The 19,731-nt window shown below is 52.2% G+C and overlaps 1 protein-coding gene across 12 annotated transcripts in view; it reads left to right on the top strand.

Annotated features, from left to right (window-relative positions):
- Nucleotides 1–19,731, top strand: part of RIMBP2 (RIMS binding protein 2) — an 80,830-nt gene that overhangs the window by 53,490 nt on the left and 7,609 nt on the right. For 8 of the 12 annotated variants that reach the window (XM_064392998.1, XM_064392997.1, XM_064392992.1 and 5 more), the window contains 9 exons: nucleotides 871–1,022; nucleotides 3,637–3,713; nucleotides 4,449–4,558; nucleotides 5,347–6,144; nucleotides 8,560–8,711; nucleotides 10,014–10,475; nucleotides 12,228–12,371; nucleotides 13,309–13,464; nucleotides 19,204–19,321. In XM_064392998.1, the coding sequence (XP_064249068.1) occupies nucleotides 871–1,022; nucleotides 3,637–3,713; nucleotides 4,449–4,558; nucleotides 5,347–6,144; nucleotides 8,560–8,711; nucleotides 10,014–10,475; nucleotides 12,228–12,371; nucleotides 13,309–13,464; nucleotides 19,204–19,321 (2,169 nt within the window). Of the gene's footprint in view, nucleotides 1–870; nucleotides 1,023–3,636; nucleotides 3,714–4,448; nucleotides 4,559–5,346; nucleotides 6,145–8,559; nucleotides 8,712–10,013; nucleotides 10,476–12,227; nucleotides 12,372–13,308; nucleotides 13,465–15,698; nucleotides 16,055–16,912; nucleotides 17,217–19,203; nucleotides 19,322–19,731 lie in introns of all 12 variants that reach the window. The other 4 variants (XM_064393002.1, XR_010348856.1, XR_010348857.1 and 1 more) reach the window with 4 other exon arrangements.

Here is a 19,731-nt window from a genome sequence, read left to right as displayed (position 1 = left end):
CGGGTACAGTCCCTGCCCTGGGAATAAACCAACAGCCAAAGGTAAATGTGCAAGTGGCTTGTACTCAGCTTCATTGGTCTCTCTTGCAGCCTGGACCACGTTGTTCCTCTGCTTGTCTCACCTCTGGTTCTCACCTGAGTCAGGGGGAGAGGAGAGAGCTCAGCCTCTTGTGAGGCTTCTCAGTGTGCAGCACAATCTCCCTTCTCCTTTCCTCTGGACTCTTTTTAAAAAGCACAGTAAAAATATTCCAGGAGGATTTTTGGAGTTTTTTCCTTGGCACAGTCTGAGTTTCCATGTTTTAGAGACTGGAGAGATGGCCCTGGGGTCAGATTAAAGTGCTTAGTGCTGGTGTCAGTGAGAGCTCTCAGAAACACGAGGCAGGTGCTCCTGGCACTGCCTGCCTGCCAAAAGTAAACAGCTTCATTGCAAAGGGAATATCCTGCCAACTGCATCCTTAGCACCCCAGTCTCTTTTTTAGAAGCAAAGGCGTGGCTTGTTTCTGATGTCCAGAGTGTGCAGAGTGCCCAGAGGAAGCAGAGGCTGCAGCTCTGCATGCCAGGCATGGCACACAGCATTCCCAGACACACCGGGGGGCTCGGGACACAGGTGGGTTCTGTGCTCTGGGGGAACTCCACCTTTGGGTTCTTGGAGTGGAAGCGCCTTCACTTTCTGGGTTGTGTTTTGTCACATGGTGTTGATTTAAGCAATTTCCCAAGGTGTGGGCAGGGGCAGCTGAGCTGTCCCTGCTCTGCAGGGCAGCCACCCCAGCCTCCTTCCTGAGTGATTTCTGGAGGGGAGGAGAGCACCCTTCTGCTGTGCTGGCGTGTTTGTGCTGGGAAGCACTCCTGAGTCTGTGTTCTGCCACTGCAGGTCATGAGAGCCCCTCTGGAAGTCGCTGTGTGATCTCGGAGTTCATCCGACCCCTGCAGATAACTGGGGACAAACCAGAGCAGCTGTCTGTCAAACCCACCTTCCTGCCCAAGTCCAGATCTGCCACCCCACGATGCAGATTTGATTCAGACGTGAGTCCTCTTGAATTTTCTACTGAAGAAGTGACGTGGGGCTGAGGCTGCTCTGCTCCAGCAGGCTGTTGCAGGTTGATCCACCTGCTTTTAGAAATTCAATATATGACAGTTCTCATTCTCTGAGGCAGCTTGGGAGCATGGTCAGGGGAATTTGAGTGATGTTCTCAAAGGAGCTGCAGCTGATGTGCCAGGTACTCAGGGTGAAGGTGGGGTGTGTGAGGAGCTCGAGTCTCTCTGGGGATCTCAGTGCTGGGCACAGCAGCATTTCTGCCCTGGGGCAGGGCCGGGGCAGCAGTGCAGCCTGTGGCAGCAGGGCAGCAGGGCTGGGGCAGCAGTGCAGGGCTGTGGCAGCAGTGCAGCAGGACTCGGTTCTGCCTGCAGAAGGGGCACTGGGGCAGGGACAGCAGCTGTGCACCCAGGGGTGCTGGACTGGAAATGTTTGGAACATTCTGCAGGGCTCTTCTCTGCCCTGCTCATCTCCCCTGGAGGACTCTGAGCCTGGGAAATGGGAGTGGGATTGCAGCATGCTGTCACTAAAGCATTCCTCTCCACGTTCTGTATTCAGTCATGCTTTTGAAGGGTTCTGTTCCTCCTTCCTTAGGAAGCTTTTCTGCTTTTTGGAGGAATTCCAGCAGCAATCCAATGGGAAGCTCATAAGAGCTGTTCAAGGGTGCCATAACACGTTGATTTTTAATATTTAGGACAAATATTAAATATAAAAACTGCATAGAACAAATCTTGGAAATTCTGTAGAAGGGTATTATTTTCTATTAAATACCCTGGTTTATGTGGGCAGATAGCCACGAGGAAATGATCTTCAGATTTTACCCCTCCTTTCAGGAAATCCCTTTCCTAATGCTTACAGGAGTAAATAAGCTGCAACTGTGTGCATATTTTCTATCTATGTTAATTAATTGGTACTGAAAATGTGAAAGTTGATGGAATCAAAATGTTTCTAAATGGATCACAAGCCTGAGGGTATTCAACAAAATATTGGATTCTTGTAGAGTGGGAGTTCCATGGGCATATCTGAGGATTATCCCCAGGAAATGTTTGTGTACATTTGTGTAGCAGCATCGTTGAAAAGTGGAAACATTCACTGCTTTTTGAAGAGGCCACAGAAAAAGCAGCTTAGCCAGGAGACTTAGGGAAGCAGAACTAACAGCAAGGAGCAGGAGAAGCAAACGTCAAATTTAATTCCCCTTTTCTATTATTTTTGAGTTATCTCACTGAGGATGTCAAGCCCTCTTTTGCAGAACTGTACATTTTGTGCCTTCCAGAGTGTAATTATGTGATACACTCTTACATTATGCAAGCTCACAGAAATTAAGCTCCATTCCTCTTTAGAGATACCCAGACCCAAGGGAGGGCGTGTGAATTAAATCTAAAAAATGAAATGTAATGCTGGGAAGTCTGAAATAAAGCAGTAAATAAATAAATGAGTCAGTGGTACTCTGCCATGGCCCTGGTTGTTCCTGTTAAAAATAGGATACTTCCTGGAGTGTCCATTCCTGTGTGCTCAGTGAGGTGCCCATGTGAAGGATCAGGGGGATAATCCTGGCAGATTTTACTGCTGCACAGGGAACCCCTGGGAGCTCCTGGAGCTGGAGCTGGGCCAAACCACCCTCAGGAGTCAGTTCAGAGAAGAATTCTCGTCTCTGGGAATTTTCCTGGTGTGCTCCTGGATGGGCCCAGTTCAGACCTGGAAGCTGCAACTCAGTGCTCACTCTGTCTAGGTTGTAAGATTTTGCTTTGTTTTTGGACAGTTTATTTCATTTGATCCCAGTGTTAACCCAGTATTTCTACCTTAATTAAGGTTCTCTCAAGTTCAGGCAAAAAGTTGGTCATTTTTTCTGAAATGGCTCGCAGCAAACTGTAAGTGGAGGGAAGTTCATCCTCCACTTTAAAACCTCTGCTAGCTCAAAGCACAGCTGAAATTACTGTTTTACCAGTGAGAGACCTCGTGCAGAGCTAAAATAGGCAGAGTCTGTGCTGGTTCAACACCACAATTAAATCTCCAGGTTTTGTAATAGAATAAATGTGTGGCTTTGCAGGATTGAATTCAATGTGATCTGAAATTCAGAAGAAAATATGTTATTTCCTTCAGTTAGTGGAAAGGGTGGTGTTCAACAGATGCTGATGCTGGTTGGATTGGGTTGGGTTGGATTGGGTTGGATTGGGTTGGACTGGGTTGGATTGGGTTGGGTTGGATTGGGTTGGATTGGATTGGGTTGGATTGGATTGGGTTGGACTGGGTTGGATTGGGTTGGACTGGGTTGGATTGGGTTGGATTGGATTGGGTTGGGTTGGATTGGGTTGGGTTGGATTGGGTTGGGTTGGATTGGGTTGGATTGGATTGGGTTGGATTGGATTGGGTTGGATTGGGTTGGATTGGATTGGGTTGGATTGGGTTGGATTGGGTTGGGTTGGGTTGGCAAGGGGTATATTTTGTGTGATACTTGTGGTTTCCAGGTGTTTGGAGGCTGACACTTGCACCAGTTCCAAACTCAGCATTGATATTGCGTGTTCACTGATTTCTATCCCCTGGCAGGAAACCCGGGCATTCCTCTTTTTTTGCAATGACGTTATCTTTTTCCTCCCCTCCCCGCAGATGGATAATGATCAGAATTCCAATACCTCAAAGCAGAGATACTCTGGGAAGGTCCATCTTTGCATTGCCCGTTACAGGTAAAGCCCCCACCTTGTTGCAGCCACACCCACAGCTGATATTCACCATCAGCCGGGGCTGCCCTGCATTCGTGCCCTGAATTATTGCATGGAAAGGATGTTCTGGAGAGCCTGTGCAGCTGCCCTGGCTGCAGAGCAGAGCCTGTCCCCGTGCCCCAGCTGCAGAGGGAGCTGAGCTCTCCCAGCCCCTGCGTTCCTGTCCTCCAGTACCTGAAGCAGATTAAATGGGGACCTCCTGCTCTAGAGAGGAGTCTGTCTGTTCTTTTCAATTTCTTCTTCAAGCAGGAATAGGTTTGAGGTCCATCACTTTAAAATTTCAGGCATGAAGGACTGTCACAATGCAAATTTCAGTGGCTAACAGTTTCTTTCAGGATGGATGTAGATTGAAGTACCTCTTAAGTACTTTTTGTCTCTCAGTAGCTTCTCTTAGATGTAGCTCACTGGTTTTGTCTTCTTTTACCTTGCCTCTGTAAAAGGAGCATAAAATTGAATACAGTGACTGGAAAAGACCCCCACAACTGAGTTTGCTTTAATTCACTCTAAAAAATAAAGGTAATTTTGGCCAGTGTTTTTCAAGAGCCCTAAGTGAGATGTCTGAGCACATCCTGAGGAAAGGATTCCTGCAGGGTTTGGGGACAAGGGGACCTCACAGGCACAGGAGGGATGCAAAGACACTGCCAGGGGGAGCTGCCCTCTCAGGAGCCCCTCCTGAGCAGCACCCTGCTGTCCCCACAGCTACAACCCCTTCGATGGACCGAACGAGAACCCGGAGGCAGAGCTCCCTCTCACGGCAGGAAAGTACCTGTACGTGTATGGAGACATGGACGAGGATGGCTTCTATGAAGGTACTCTTGCTTTAGTCCCCGAGTTCCTGCCAATTCATGCAGATTGAAATCAGGTCGTCTGTCAAGCACGGTCCAGATTCGTTCCTTCGTCTGCTCCAAAATCGGTTGCTAAATTTAGCTTTGTCATCGTGGTGTTAATTAAAAGAGTTTCTGCACCAGCAAAGCCGCTCCTTGCAGGCAGAGCTAATTATAAAATATTTCATAGTGTCAGCTTTTCCTACTGGCAAGATTTAAGTTGACAAAAAAGCTTACTGGCAGTTCTGGTATTTCCCTTAATAAGCCTTTATGCTCCCAAGCTGGGGATGTTGTTTATGTACTGTCACTCATCCCTTGCCCCTTCTCTTGCCCACTCTCACAGCACTGCCACGGACGGGGTGTTTTCCTTCAGGGCTTTTAATGGCAGTGCTCTGTGGTATTCACATGCCCTCTGAACAGAGGGACGCTGTGGGACAAGCAGACAAGAGGGAAAACATAATTCTTATCGCTCTTGCTGTGCCTGTGTTTGTGCCATAGTAGAATGCCATATGGAGATTGTTTGCCCAGAGTGAGGATGTTTTATTCCCTTGGCCTGTCAAGTGTGTGTGTGTGTGGGGACTGTCACGAGAAGGATTGAGATGAGGGCAGCTGTGAGCAAGGCTGAGTGCAAGGCAGATTCACTTTAGATGCAGTGTGTATAGTATAGAATAATAAAGCAATTATCTTGCCCTCTGCTGGTGGAGTCCTCCTCATCATTCTCTCTCCCCTTCGTCGCAGTCGCCCTGGTTAGTAAGAGTGCTGTTTCCCTGCAGGAGAGCTCCTGGATGGGCAGCGAGGCCTGGTGCCCTCGAACTTTGTGGACTTTGTGCAGGACAGCGAGGCGCGGCTGGCGGGCGGCGAGCAGGAGCAGAACGCGCTGAACCGCGCGGGGCCGGCGCTGCAGGGAGAGCTGCAGCTCAGCCCCCCCGGCCACGCCGACGGCAGCGTGCTCAGCAACGGCACGGCCGCCCTGGACGTCAACATCGACGACATCGGAGAAGACATCGTGCCTTACCCCAGGAGAATCACCCTGATCAAGCAGCTGGCCAAGAGCGTCATCGTGGGCTGGGAGCCGCCCGTGGTGCCGCCGGGCTGGGGCACCGTCAGCAGCTACAACGTGCTGGTGGACAAGGAGGTGAGGATGAACATCGCCCTGGGCAGCAGGACCAAAGCTCTGATAGAAAAGCTCAACACCTCCACCTGCACGTACCGGATCTCCATCCAGAGCATCACCAGCAAGGGCAACTCCGACGAGCTGCAGTGCACCTTGCTGGTGGGCAAGGACGTCATCGTCGCCCCCTCCAACCTGCGGGTGGACAACATCACCCAGATCTCTGCTGAGCTCTCCTGGCTGCCCACAAACAGCAACTACAGTCACGTCATCTTCCTGAACGAGGAGGAGTTTGACATTGTCAAGGCTGCTAGCTACAAGTACCATTTTTTTAATTTGAAGCCCAACATGGCCTACAAGGTGAAGGTCATGGCAAAGCCCCACCAGATGCCCTGGCAGCTTCCCTTGGAACAACGAGAGAAGAAGGAAGCCTTTGTGGAATTTTCTACATTGCCAGCAGGTTTGATATTTTCCTCCCTACCCCAAAACTAATCAGTTAAATTTCTCTGAAAATACTAAATAAAATACTTTAACCTACACAGCTTTTAGGGGATGTAAGTGCATTTTGGTTGTGAAGGTGTAATCAACTTCACTGTACAATTTGAATTTGTAAAGTCAACAGATTTGTTGTGTTTTGGGAAGTCTGAGGTTTTCTCCCACCTGGCTGTTACACTAGGAGTGTTGGTAAGTGTTGTCAGTCGTTTGCCATTGTTCAAGAACACTGAAGCAGTGTTGAAAACTAGAGCAGAAATAAAGCAGTGAGTTTGAAGGATAATCTCATCATTTTGGGGGTGTGTGGCAGCACCTGAAAAAATTGAGTATCTTTCCTTACAGATTCACCTACCCATGGTCATCTAATGATGGCCCAGTAGGGGACCCCTCAGTGTTGCAGATCTGGCTGCCCCTGAAGGGACACTCAGCCACAAGTGGCCCCTGGCAGGTGAAGCATCAGCAGCATTCTGAGCTGGGTTTGCTCGCTGCCTGCAGGGTGTGACCCCAGCACGGGGCAGGAGTTCATCCTGCTCCCCTCCTTGGCCTGGGACTTGTAGGAGAGGGGCATGGAGGGCAGCAGTGCTGCTGGGCAGGGCAGTGGAGCTCCTGTGCCTGCAGTTGTGGTGCCAGCATGGTTCCAGTGGGAATGTCCTCAGCTCACACACTGCTGCAGTCTCCTCAGCCTGGGCTCACTCCGTGGTGGGTGCAGAGCAGCGTGCTCAAGGAGAGGGCAGCTCAGACCTGGGATGTGTCCTGGGGAGGTGGGAGGCACTGCCTGGCTGCTGGCTTGAGCTTATTTCAGCTTTGCTGTTCAGGAAAGACCCTTTGAGTGAGGCTTTTCCAGGCTGCTCCCGTGCTGTACCTCCCTCTGGCTGTGGAGCCTGCTGAGCAGTGCAGGGCTGCTCTCTGCTCAGCAGCTGAGGTGCAGAGAACCCTCAGCTTTTGCAGCCAGAGCTCCCAGAATCTTCCCCCCTGCTTCATTCCACTGGGAGCACTTCTGGAGAAACAAGCCAGCTTTTCACTGCTGTGTAGGGAAAACAAAGCAGCAGCTGCTGATGGTTGGAGGCTGATGCCTGATTGCAGAGTCATTGGAGCAGAGGAAAAGGATGAATTTGGAGTCACTGATGGGAGTTGCCATCATAGAGTGTCATGCAACAGAACTCATCCTGATTCATCAAGGCAATGGAATTGCTCACATAGAAATAGAAGTGTTTGTCTCTTGGGCACTCAGACGTAAAAATAGAAATAAGCACAGCATCAGGACCAATGGGGCTGCTGCAGTTTTTGGAGCTGATTTATGTTAAAAACCCCATGAGGAGCAAAGTGTAGCAGAATTACAAAACAAACATTTATGTTGATGACCAGACCATTGAAGATCATCAGGAATAATTTCCCATTTACTGGTGGGAGGAAATAGGAGCCGTGCTGAGCCTCGGGCGTTGCAGTTTGTTAAACCTGTCTGCACAGCCTGTGAAGGTCGAGACAGACACCCTGGGGATTGTTTCCTTCTGGGAGAATGGAAGGAAGGTGACTTCTGCAGGAGCACATTAATGCCATTGTCATGGGCAAGATGCGGGGTTAGAGCAGGTGCATTCTTCCTTGTAAGCTGAGCAGCCTTGCTGAGCTGGGAGTGCTGGCTGTCAGTAAAATGGGAAGGCCAGGAAAGCTGAAATTCAACCCTGAACCAAAATCTCTCTTGGCCAAGAATAGTATTAGGTCAATTTGCATACTCTCAACTTGCAAGATATAAATACTTTATAGATGCGGGGTTGGTATGAGCAAAACCTTCCTGTTGTGCCTATGCTGTCCTGAACATGACCATGATTTTATTTCCATGTCCACTAGAGGATGAAATTCCGTGGCAGCAAACCAGTGAAATGCACTGGCAGTTTGCCAGTGCTCTTGTGTGATATTTGCAGCTGTATCATGCACAGCTGAAGTATTCGTAGCCTTTTTGGTAGCTGAAGAGGGTCTGGTGGTGTTTAGTTTGCTGGGAGAAGCAGTCTGTCAGAGCCAGGGTGTGCGTTCTGCTCTGCAGAGACGGCTGCAGCCCAGCCCTGCTCCTGACAGCAGCAGCCTCTGCTCAGGGTCTGGTGCCTAAATTAACACCACAGGGTGCTTGAAAAATTGATGAACTAAGAATCTCTGTGATATTTTTACTTTGGCTTTCTGGCCAAAGTAGAGCTATTTATAGCAGTGCAATGCTGTTAATTAAGGAGGTGAGTGGTGTGCTGTTACACTAACACACTGCATGCCTTGAGAGGTTCCTGGGTGTGGTTTTTGGTTCAGGGCAGAGGGAGCACCGTGGGCCCGGCTGGTGGGAAATGCTCCACGCAGCCCAGCTCCCTGCTGTGACCCGGGTGACCAGTGCCATCTCTCCTAGGTCCCCCAGCCCCACCTCAGGACGTGTCTGTGCGGGCGGGCTCCACGCCAGGGACCGTCCAGGTGTGCTGGAAGCCCCCGGCCCTGTCGGCGACGGGGACGTCCCACGGTGCCAGCGTCACGGGCTACGGTGTCTATGCCAAAGGGCAGCGGGTGAGTGCCCTGCGACCTCTGCTGGCACCCAGCTGGCAGGGAGGGCTGGCACAGCCCTGCCGTGCAGCCTGTCCCGCTGGTTGGGTCAACCTGCTCCCTTTCGAGGAGCCCTTTTGGCTGGAGGGTTTGGGGGGTCAGTGCCAGCTGGGTAAGGGGCACACAGCCCTGCCATGCAGCCTGTCCCGGTGGTTGGGTCAACCTGCTCCCTTTCTAGGAGCCCTCTTGGCCATAGGGTTTGGGGGATGAATGCCAGCTGGGTAAGGGGCAGCAGGTGTCTGGGTGCTCCCAGCTGTTGGGTTCTCCCAGCTGTTGGGTGCTCCCAGCTGTTGGGTGCTCCCTGCTGCTGGGCGCTGACGGGTGTTGGGTGCTCTCAGCTCTTGGGTGCTCATGGCTGTTGGGTGCTCATGGCTGTTGGGTGCTCAGGGGTGTTGGGTGCTCTCAGCTCTTGGGTGCTCCCTGCTGCTGGGCGCTGACGGGTGTTGGGTGCTCTCAGCTATTGGGTGCTCTCGGCTGTTGGGTGCTCTCGGCTGTTGGGTGCTCACGGCTGTTGGGTGCTCACGGCTGTTGGGTGCTCACGGCTGTTGGGTGCTCACGGCTGTTGGGTGCTCAGGGGTGTTGGGTGCTCACGGCTGTTGGGTGCTCAGGGGTGCTGGGTGATCTCAGCTGTTGGGTGCTCACGGCTGTTGGGTGCTCTCATCTGCTGGGCGCTGACGGCTGTTGGGTGCTCTCAGCTGTTGGGTGCTCAGGGGTGCTGGGTGCTCAGGGGTGCTGGGTGCTCAGGGGTGCTGGGTGCTCAGGGGTGTTGGGTGCTCAGGGGTGTTGGGTGCTCAGGGGTGTTGGGTGCTCACGGCTGTTGGGTGCTCAGGGGTGTTGGGTGCTCAGGGGTGCTGGGTGCTCAGGGGTGCTGGGTGCTCAGGGGTGTTGGGTGCTCATGGCTGTTGGGTGCTCACGGCTGTTGGGTGCTCAGGAGTGTTGGGTGCTCTCAGCTCTTGGGTGCTCACGGCTGTTGGGTGATCTCAGCTGTTGGGTGCTCACGGCTGTTGGGTGCTCTCAGCTGCTGGGCGCTGACGGCTGTTGGGTGCTCATGGCTGTTGGGTGCTCACGGCTGTTGGGTGCTCAGGGGTGCTGGGTGCTCACGGCTGTTGGGTGCTCAGGGGTGTTGGGTGCTCATGGCTGTTGGGTGCTCAGGGGTGTTGGGTGCTCTCGGCTGTTGGGTGCTCACGGCTGTTGGGTGCTCAGGGGTGCTGGGTGCTGGCAGGTGCTCTCAGCTGCTGGCGCTCACGGGTGGCCGTGTGTCCCCAGGTGGCCGAGGTGGCTCTCCCCGCCGCGGAGGGCGCGGCGCTGGAGCTGCAGCGGCTGCGCGGCCTGGACGCCAGGGAGGTGACGGTGCGGACGCTCTCTGCACAGGGCGAGTCCCTGGACTCTCCTCTCGCTGCCATTCCATCCGACCTCCTGGTGCCTCCACCCCCCCACCCCAGAACTGCGCCCAAATCTAAGCCATTAGCAAGTGCCGGAGCCCCAGAAACCAAAGAAGAGCACCTAGGCCCACATTTGAGGAGGGATGAGGCCTGGGAGCAGACTCGCTCGGCGTCCCCCGTGCACGGACACATGCTGGAGCCACCCGCCTTCCACGGGCCCCTCCAGGGCAGGAGGTCTCCGTCCCCTAACAGAATCCTGCCCCAGCCTCAAGGCACTCCAGTCCCCAACACCGTCGCAAAAGCCATGGCCAGAGAAGCTGCACAGCGAGTGGCAGAGAGCAGCAGGGTAAAGGCAAACTCCTTCCTGGGCCTCCTGGGCTGTTCTCGGGACACCTGCCACCAAAGGTTGCTCATGGTGTGCTTTAAGGGGTGGGTGATCATTCCTAAGCTCTGCAGATCCGTAGCTTGAGAGGCAGAGTGCTGAAGTGCTGGGCTACAAAGCGCTCCTGTGCCTGCTGTCATGGATCCACAGGGAATTTCACACATTTCTCCTTCTCAGTGCTGCCTTTTCACACACGTTTGCAGGTGCTTTTCACTCCAGCTCCTCGTGGAGCTGCCAGCAGTGTCACTGCCCGAGGACACCCCTGCTCTGGGAGCACCATGACCCATGGCTGTGCTCTGACTCAGATCTTTGCCAGCTGATTTCAGTCCCACCTTCGGGGCTCTGGGGTCAGTGCAGCTGATGTGGATGCATCCTGACAACGTGCTGTGGGTCTTCCACACAAATATGCAATATTTAAACACTCCCAGTGCCCTGGGCAGTTACTTTCTCATCACAAGCTGCTCACAGCTGTCTGTTACTTCTTGCAAGTGTCACTTACTCTGTAGATTTTCTTGGTGCTTCATCTGGCAGTCACCAGTTATGTCCAGCTTTTAGTCTCCCATTGTATCTCCAAAATAGCTCCATTAATTTTGACAGTTTAACATGCCTTAACAGCCCCAGCTTATTGACTGTTCCTGCTTGGGGATGCATTTGATCCAGTGAGTAAATCAGCCAGTTTTTGAGAACCTGAATAATTCTGGATCAGTAAGGTCTGATAAATGTATTCATCTGTATGTATCTTCCTTTTGTTTATAAATAAGACTGGAATGTAATAGAGGGAGAAAAGGCAATTGGCTTTTTGGCCCTATGAGGTGAAAGTTGATTTAAGAACCATGTAGGGAAAGAGAACAGAAATACTTTTTCTGCTCTGGAAAATTGCTGACACAACATGTGCTCTGAACCACATTTGATTACATTAGTTCAAGTGATGCTTGAAATGTTTTATTCAGGAATCTGAACAGGAGTTTATAGACAAATAAATTCTGAATTAAATCAAATCCTGCCAGGGATCTTTGTCATGTTTGGTCCCCCGTGGTGTAAATTCTTCACTCATGGCAAGTGCTGCAGGAGGAGCTGTGTGCCTGCCCCTGCCTGCTGGTGGCTGATGGGCACTGTCCCCTGAGCCAGCAGGAGCTGCTGGGGCCAAGAGGCTCCTCAGAGCACAGCACGAGCCCACAGCCTCATTCTGGGGCTTTTTTTGTATTGGGTTCACAAATGCTGCTGTGGCTGGATCATCCACTGCCTGCCAAGGGCAAAGGAGAGTCTTTGCTGGCAGCCTCGGACTGCAGAGCACTGAGAATGTTGGTAAGTGCCACAGGGAGGAGAGCTGGCAGCTCAGCTGATGGACACACAGAGCCAGGAGATTGCTTGAGAGTGAGGGTAATAAAACAGGCAAAAACTTCTTGAAAAGCTCCTCAAAGGTGCCAGCCAGGGAGAGCTAACAGTGCTTTAAAACATGAGTGCCTTTAAATGTTGTGTGCTTGAGTCTTTGTGTTTGGAGTTGTGTCCTGGGTGCAGGGCAGTGTCCCTCACTGCTCTGTGTCCCTCAGGGGGACAGGAGGAGTGTTTGTGTTTGTGTTTGTGTCCCTCACTGCTCTGTGTTCCCTGAGATGGAGAGGAGGAGTGTTTGTGTTTGTGTCCCTCACTGCTCTGTGTCCCTCAGGTGGACAGGAGGAGTGTTTGTGTTTGTGTCCCTCACTGCTCTGTGTCCCTCAGGTGGACAGGAGGAGTGTTTTCAGCGACAGGAGCAGCGTGGCCCCGTTCTCAGACGAGGAGGAGGATGGTTATGACTCGCCCAAGGTCAGGCGGAGGGGAGCCTCGGTCGATGATTTCCTGAAGGAGTCCGAGCTTGGAAAGCAAGTGAGTAGCCTGGCCTGGCTGCTGTGCCAGGGGCTCTCTGGGGCCAGCTCTGCCAGGTCACTGAGGGCTCTGGCTGTGACACAGGTGACATAGACAGTGACACAAGTGACACAGGCTGTGACACAGGTGAGGCTGAGCCGTGGGCAGGGATGCTCCTGTCCCTGTCCCTGTCCCTGTCCCAGGGGTCTCTGAGCACCCTCCCTCCCAGCAGCCCCCAGCAGGCACTGGGAACACGTGGGGGTGGCAGAGCGTGCAGAACATGGGCTGGGCTGTCCTGCTGGGGCTGTTCTGTGTGAGGTGTCACTGCTGGGTGACAGCCTGCTCTGGCAGCGGGGAAGGATTCCTGTGCATGAGGGCATCACCTGTGACCTGAAAGGAAACAAGCAAGGTGTGGCATTGGCTCCAAGGAATGGAAAGGTGTTGCCAGAAGAATTTTGCACAACTGCACAGCTTTTAGTCTGATCCCACTGAAAACAAATATGAAATAGTTTTTTACATTACTTTCAAGAGAGATGTAAAGTCTGGAAAAGAGATGTTTTCTTATGTCTTGGCATAGTTTAAAAAACTTTAGTCTGAGACCTGACTGCCTGTGTTGAGGGTCCACAACGGTGGTAACATGCTGCAAGAATTAAATGCTGATCACTTTTAAATTCTAATGCGATGTAACAAAGAGCTGCAAAGAACAGATGATCTGTGAATTATCATCAGGCTTTTACAATTTGGTCAGCAAGCCCATTGATGCGTGAAGGACCCCTTTAATAAGGGGAATTTAATCAAGACTAAAACTGGATTGGGTGCTGTGAATGCGATGTCCTTTATTGATGACCTGGGACTGAGGCTGGATCTCGTGAATTGCGATCATGAAGGGCAGAGCAGAATTTCCAGGGGCTGTGTCCAGCAGAGCAGGGCCCAGCACGAGCTCTCTCTGTCCCCTCAGGCTCACTACTGCCTGGGGGATGAGTACCACACGGAGAGCAGCCGGGGCTCGGACCTGTCCGACATCCTGGAGGAGGATGAGGAGGAGCTGTACTCGGAGATGCAGCTGGAGGAGGGCCGGCGGCGCCTGAGCCTGACCTCGCACGGCGCGCTCAAGGTGAGCTGGCACCCCTGGGTGCTGCTGCACCCCAGAGCTGCAGCCACTGCAGCTCTGCCCGGACAGCTGGAGCTGCCTGCTTCAGTGCCTTTGTTACCTATGGCTCTTCGTTATTTGATAGATGAACTTTTAACTGACTGGGTATTTTCCTCTATGTGATTGTTGCACTTGCAATTTCTGTTCTGCACCTGGGGACCTTCCCCTGTCTCTGTGAGGATATACTGCATGTGCTACCTCGGAAAATGAGTTGTTTCTGAGCAAGGAGATCTGTAAAAACTTATCAAACAACTTCTGGTTTTCCTGTCTGAGTGATTTGTCCGTGTACCCAGTGCTGGTCCCATCCCTTCCACAGGCTTAAGTGTTCTGTAAGAAAGGGAGTTGTTTCAGCTTTGTTTGATCAAAGCTTTGTCAGAACTCCTTGTGCTCTGAATTTTGGGGAATCACCAGAGAGAGTAGGAAATATGTTCCAGAAATACTGCTTTAGTACAGGAATATTCATCATGAAAGAAACTTCAGTGCAACAACTAAAGCATATGCAGAACACCAAACACACCCAATACTGAATGGATATTTGCCATATTATATTTGTACATGAGAATTGTATTTGCTTCTTTATGTGTGTAGTAGTTACACAAACTGGGTTTTCTTAGAAAGCACAAACCCACAGGTTAACTGGTTCTTCAGTGGATTGCTATTTAACTAAAATCAGTACTATTTTGTCATGCATACAAGAATTTTGACCATTCTTATCATGTGCTGTAAATTCAGTCCTTTTATCCTGATGCTGTCTGCAGTGAGACAGGTCCTTTTTCAAAAGAAGAAATTACCAGTGTTTGTATTACTGCACCAGCACAAAGGTTGAAACCAAAATCCTTTTGTGTGCTCATTGTATCCCCTTCCCCTGGCAAAAAGAATAATCCCTGGACTGTTCTTGTTCCTTGTGCATCAGAAGGTGTTTACTTCTTGGATTTAAATTAGTGTTACCAGTGTTGATACTGAGAAAGTTCCAGAGCCTTGACTGGTGTAGGAAATGGTTTTTGACCTGCTAAGGTTTGCAGGCCTCTCTTGGTGTAGTTCATGCTTATGCTCTTTTTTCCACTTCTGTGGCGCTTTATCTCAAGTTTCACGGGTGTTACACACATTTTAGAAACAAAGGAAAATAGGTGAAACAGTCTAAAGTAACTTGAAAAGTTCCCCCTGCCTGGAAGGGGACAAGGTCCAAACGGCAGCTAAGTTTAGAATGCTCAGAGGGAGATGCTGCTGAATCTGCAAGAGGATCTGTCGTTATTTCTGGGTGCTCCTGAGCCCAGAGATGCCCCTGATCCAGGCATTAGGCACAAGGAGAGATGATCTGTGATGCAGAGTCAATAATCCTGGCAGTGAGAGCCAGCACCTCCTGCCCTGTGCTCCCAGAGCCCAGCCAAGGCACCCCAGGGCTCTTTGTCAGTGGTTTGTGGAATTGGAATAGGAAAATTGCAAATGTATCTGCATGTCCAGAATGCTTGCTTTGCCCAGGCTGGGATAGTTTCGACCTGCTTCTGGCACGAGCAGAGACTTTTATGTCTGCTCACAGGCTGATGTTTGAACACTGGCTTTGTGAAGCAGGTACAAGACGAGGATGGGGCTTGATGGCAGTGCAGACCGAGTGACATCAGAGGGCAGCCTGTGTCCCAGGGGGCTTCCCTGCAAGCCAAGCTTTGGAATGGTGCAGCTTTTAGGAAACCAGAACTCCTTCAGTGATGGCTGTGGAGTAGCTCTCCTCTGACAGGACACTGAAGATATTTGTTACTTCTGTAGAAGCTTTAAGAGATGCAAAGCAAGCAAGCTTGCTAGGGCAGAGCTGTCGTTCTCAGATATGGGTGCTGGTTGCAGGGAAAATCAGATGGCAGTTGGGCAAGGAAGGAGTTTCAGTGCCATTCTCATCCGCCATGCTTGTGTGGCTTCCATCACTCCCTTTCAAATGCATGAGTTTATTCTTGTTAAGAGCATCACTCAGTTGTTTGTACTGACCTCTCACGTTGTACCCAGCAACTTCTTAATCACGTCTTTGTTTTTCACAGATCCTCATTCAAAGCATGACATCCTTTTCATAATATAAGCTGCATGTCTTGTGTTTGCCATTGCTCTAAAACTAATTCTGTCTTTATTTTTCTTTTCTCCCTTTTCCCTCCCATTTTATTTTTGTCACACACTCTTTGTTCCCTGTCTGGTTTTTAACATTACATAATCTTAAGGATAAGAATAAGACCACTGAAGCCACTTTTTTGGAACAGCCTGGCTTTCCCCAGCAGACACACCACAGTAAAAGGCTTTTCAGTATTCCAGAAGTGGCTGAAGAGGACGGTGAATACTCTGAAGTGCTGTACAAGCAGGGTTTAGGTATGCCCTATAAAAAGAACCCCAGAATAGCTAGAGGCCCCCGGGCTCGCAGGCCCTGCCATCGGGAGCAGCAGCACAGCCCCAGGTACCCGGGCAGGGCCAGGGCGGGGCTGCAGGAGCTGGACGAGCGAGGATGCAAGTGCAGGCAGCCCCTGTCCCGCAGCCCCGACAGCGGGCTGGACTGCGGCAGCGAGGAGGAGGAGCAGCCCCGGCACGGCAGGGGCCCCTGGGGCAGCGATGAAGAGCAGCCCTGGCACAGTTTCAGAGCCCACAGGGGCAGTGATGAAGAGCAGCCCTGGCACAGTTTCAGAGCCCAGAGGGGCAGCGATGAAGAGCAGCCTTGGTTTGGTGGAGGAGCCCAAAGGGGCAGCGATGAAGAGCGGTCCCAGTTTGGTGGCAGACACAGGAGTGACAGCGATGAAGAGCAGTCCAGGTTTGGTGGCAGAGCCCAAAGGGGCAGTGATGAAGAGCAGCCCTGGCACAGTTTCAGAGCCCACAGGGGCAGTGATGAAGAGCAGCCCCGGTTTGGTGTCAGACACAGGAGTGGCAGTGAGGAAGAGCGGTCGCGGTTCGGTGTCAGAGCCCAGAGGGGCAGTGATGAAGAGGAGACCCGGCACAGTTTCAGCCACAGGAGTGGCAGTGATGAAGAGGAGTCCCGGCACGCTGTCAGAGCCCAGAGGGGCAGTGATGAAGAGGAGTCCCGGCACAGTTTCAGAGCCCAGAGGGGCAGTGATGAAAAGGAGTCCCAGCACAATTTCAGCCACAGGAGGGGCAGCGATGAAGAGCAGCCCCGGCACAGTTTCAGAGCCCAGAGGGGCAGTGATGAAGAAGAGTCCCGGCATGCTGTCAGAGCCCAGTGGGGCAGTGATGAAGAGGAGTCCCGGCACAGTTTCAGAGCCCAGAGGGGCAGTGATGAAGAAGAGTCCCGGCATGCTGTCAGAGCCCAGAGGGGCAGTGATGAAGAGCAGCCCCGGCACAGTTTCAGAGCCCAGAGGGGCAGTGATGAAGAAGAGTCCCGGCATGCTGTCAGAGCCCAGTGGGGCAGTGATGAAGAGCAGCCCCGGCACAGTTTCAGAGCCCAGAGGGGCAGCGATGAAGAGCAGCCCCAGCACGCTGCCGGAGCGCAGCCCCCCGAGCCCTGTCCCTGCCGGAGGGGCTCCCGGCCGCTGCTGGCCCGCAGGAGGACCCTGACCAGGCAGAGCAGCATCGAGGAGGATTTCGGGGAGCTGGCAGCCCCGGCCGGGGGGGCCCAGGGCAGCGGGGGCCGCAGAGCCCAGGAGGGGCAGGGGGGCTGGAGGAGCCACCCTCAGCCAGGCTCTAGGGCAGCTGCTGTCCTTGCAAAGCCACCCCTCAGAGATGCAGAAGACTCTCTGGTGTGTGAAGTATCTTCCTTCTAACATCTGCTTGCCAAATCAGTCTGTTTTCTTTAGTCTCTTTTTTTTTTGTTCTTTTTTTTTTTGTTGTCCTTTTTTCTTTTTTTTTTCCCAAATTGATTTTTAAAGTCCGTCCTTTGGACCCATCTGCTACATTTCCCCCCCATTTTTTTTTATTCCCCATTCGTTTTCGTTTATTACTCTGCATTTTCATTTATGGTCCTCTTTAGTGTCATGCTGAAATCAGATTAATTTGCTTTGCAATGATTTTCCCCCCAAACAAATTGCTATAATGGCTGCTTTTATTAAAGGACAACTGAATCTAAATTTTAATTAAGGGTTAGCTGAACTATAATTTTTCCAAAAGATTGCTTTTCTTTATTTTGCCCATCTGAATGTTGCTCTAAAGTAAAAAAAAAAAAAAAAAAAAGCTGCATTTTTAACTGGAGAAATGTTTCATCCATATTTTTAATTTTTTTTTAATTATTGTCAAGGAATTCATTTCATCGTGTTGTTTTTATTCATCTCATTCCCAGAATTTTCAGGATATGCTCTTTATCATGGAACATCTCAAGACAAGAACCAAGATTCTCCCCCAGTGTGACGGTGACCCAGATTTATGGAGTCACAGCTTCATCATTCTCATTTTCTGCCTTATCTCTGCGCTGTCACCACGCTGCCGTCCTTGTTAGACCATCTCTTGTTGCCTTTGGAGTTGCAGACTGCATCTCTGCAGAGAATGCAGGCCCAGAGCTGCTGCCAGGGGGAGCCCGGGCCACTCCCCCCTGCCAGGGATGCTCTGCAGCACCTTGTCTGATTGCATTTCTGCCCAGTAATGTCCAGAGGAGCTCCAGGTGTGAGGATGCATCCCCAGGGAGCAGAGGCAGCCCTGCAGCACCCGGGCTGCACACTGCATTGTGAGAGGAGAGCAGAGGCAGCCCTGCAGCACCCGGGCTGCACACTGCATTGTGAGAGGAGAGCAGAGGCAGCCCTGCAGCACCCAGGCTGCACACTGCATTGTGAGAGGAGAGCAGAGGCAGCCCTGCAGCCCTGCCTGCAGCACCCGGGCTGCACACTGCATTGTGAGAGGAGAGCAGAGCCAGCCCTGCAGCCCTGCCTGCAGCACCCGGGCTGCACACTGCATTGTGAGAGGAGAGCAGAGGCAGCCCTGCAGCCCTGCCTGCAGCACCCGGGCTGCACACTCACTGCACACACAGAGCAGAGCTCACTGCTGCTCCTGAGCTGCCAGCCCAGGCTGCAATCACCCCTGCAGCTCCTCCCAGCAGAAGTGGTGCCCGGGCTGGGCTCATGCCAGTGACAGCAGCACAAGCTCTGGAGAGCTGCCACAGCCCCTGCAGGCCCCAGGCAGCTGAGCCAGCTGTGCCCAGGTGGAGCCTGCAGCCCTCCTGCACTGCCCTGACCGTGCAGACCCTGCCAGGCCAGGACCAGAGTGCCCAGGGCCACCAGGAGTGCCCAGGGCCACCAGGAGTGCCCAGGGCCACCAGGAGTGCCCAGGGGCCACCAGGAGTGCCCAGGGCCACCAGGAGTGCCCAGGGCCTCCAGGAGTGCCCTGGCTCCCTGCTGCACCTCCAGAGCTGGGACTGCCAGGTGTGCCCTGCCAGGTGCCCCACCTGCACAGCTCAGCCTGCCCGTGCCACTCTTCAGGACACCCAAACGCCACCTTAGCCGCAACAACAAAGGCAAAAGAATATTTCAGAAATTATTATTTTCTTTTCTTTTCGTTCTGATGTGTGACTGCTGGTTTACAAAGCTCTGCCATAAATCAGGGAACCATTTTTTTTCTTTTGCAGGTTTGCCAGGCAGCAGTACTCACTTTTCAGCTAACCTTTCAGTTAAAAGCTAAGTTTAGTTGCCTTTAGAGCTTACGCTTCCAATTGTGATTGACCTGATTCATGTCCCGCCGTGTAACCACGATGTTGCCATGCATGGAACTGACGAGCCTGTTCTTTCTGTTGTTGTTTTTTAGCTTTTAGGTAACCCAGCCTCTGCAGGACGGCCTGACAGGGTGGAGCATGCAGGGCGAAGGTCCTCCCATGGCAGTGCAGTGCCACAAAGGTCTCGGCCCCTGCTGGTCCCTTCCATTGGTTAGTTGGACAGAGCGGTGCATTCCTGGTTGTGCAGCCTCGGACTTGGGAGGAAATCCTTAAAAACCAACAGAGCTGGGAGGAAATCCTTAAAAACCAGCAGCAGGCTCTAGCGTGGAGCCAGGCTGCTCCTGGTTCAGAGGGGTGGAGTGGGCTGCAGGCAGCCCTGCTGCCAGGAGCCTGCTGGGCTTCCCAGGGCGAGTCAGCACTCCCTGGCACTGCTGGGAGCTCTCCATTCCCCTCGGTGGCTGCTGAGATTGCTCAAGCTTGCTGAAGCTCAGACAGAACTGGATCTCACCTCAAATCTGCTGGCAGGTTACTTTATGGTCAGTGGGATCAGTGTGGCCTCCATCCAGCCATGCACCCTGCCATTCATCAGCCATCATTTCGTGTTCACTTGCCAGTCTCTG

The sequence above is a fragment of the Passer domesticus genome, chromosome 17 (assembly GCF_036417665.1).
Source record: "Passer domesticus isolate bPasDom1 chromosome 17, bPasDom1.hap1, whole genome shotgun sequence".
Lineage (NCBI taxonomy): Eukaryota > Metazoa > Chordata > Aves > Passeriformes > Passeridae > Passer > Passer domesticus.
This window is presented reverse-complemented; position numbering and strand designations above follow the sequence as displayed.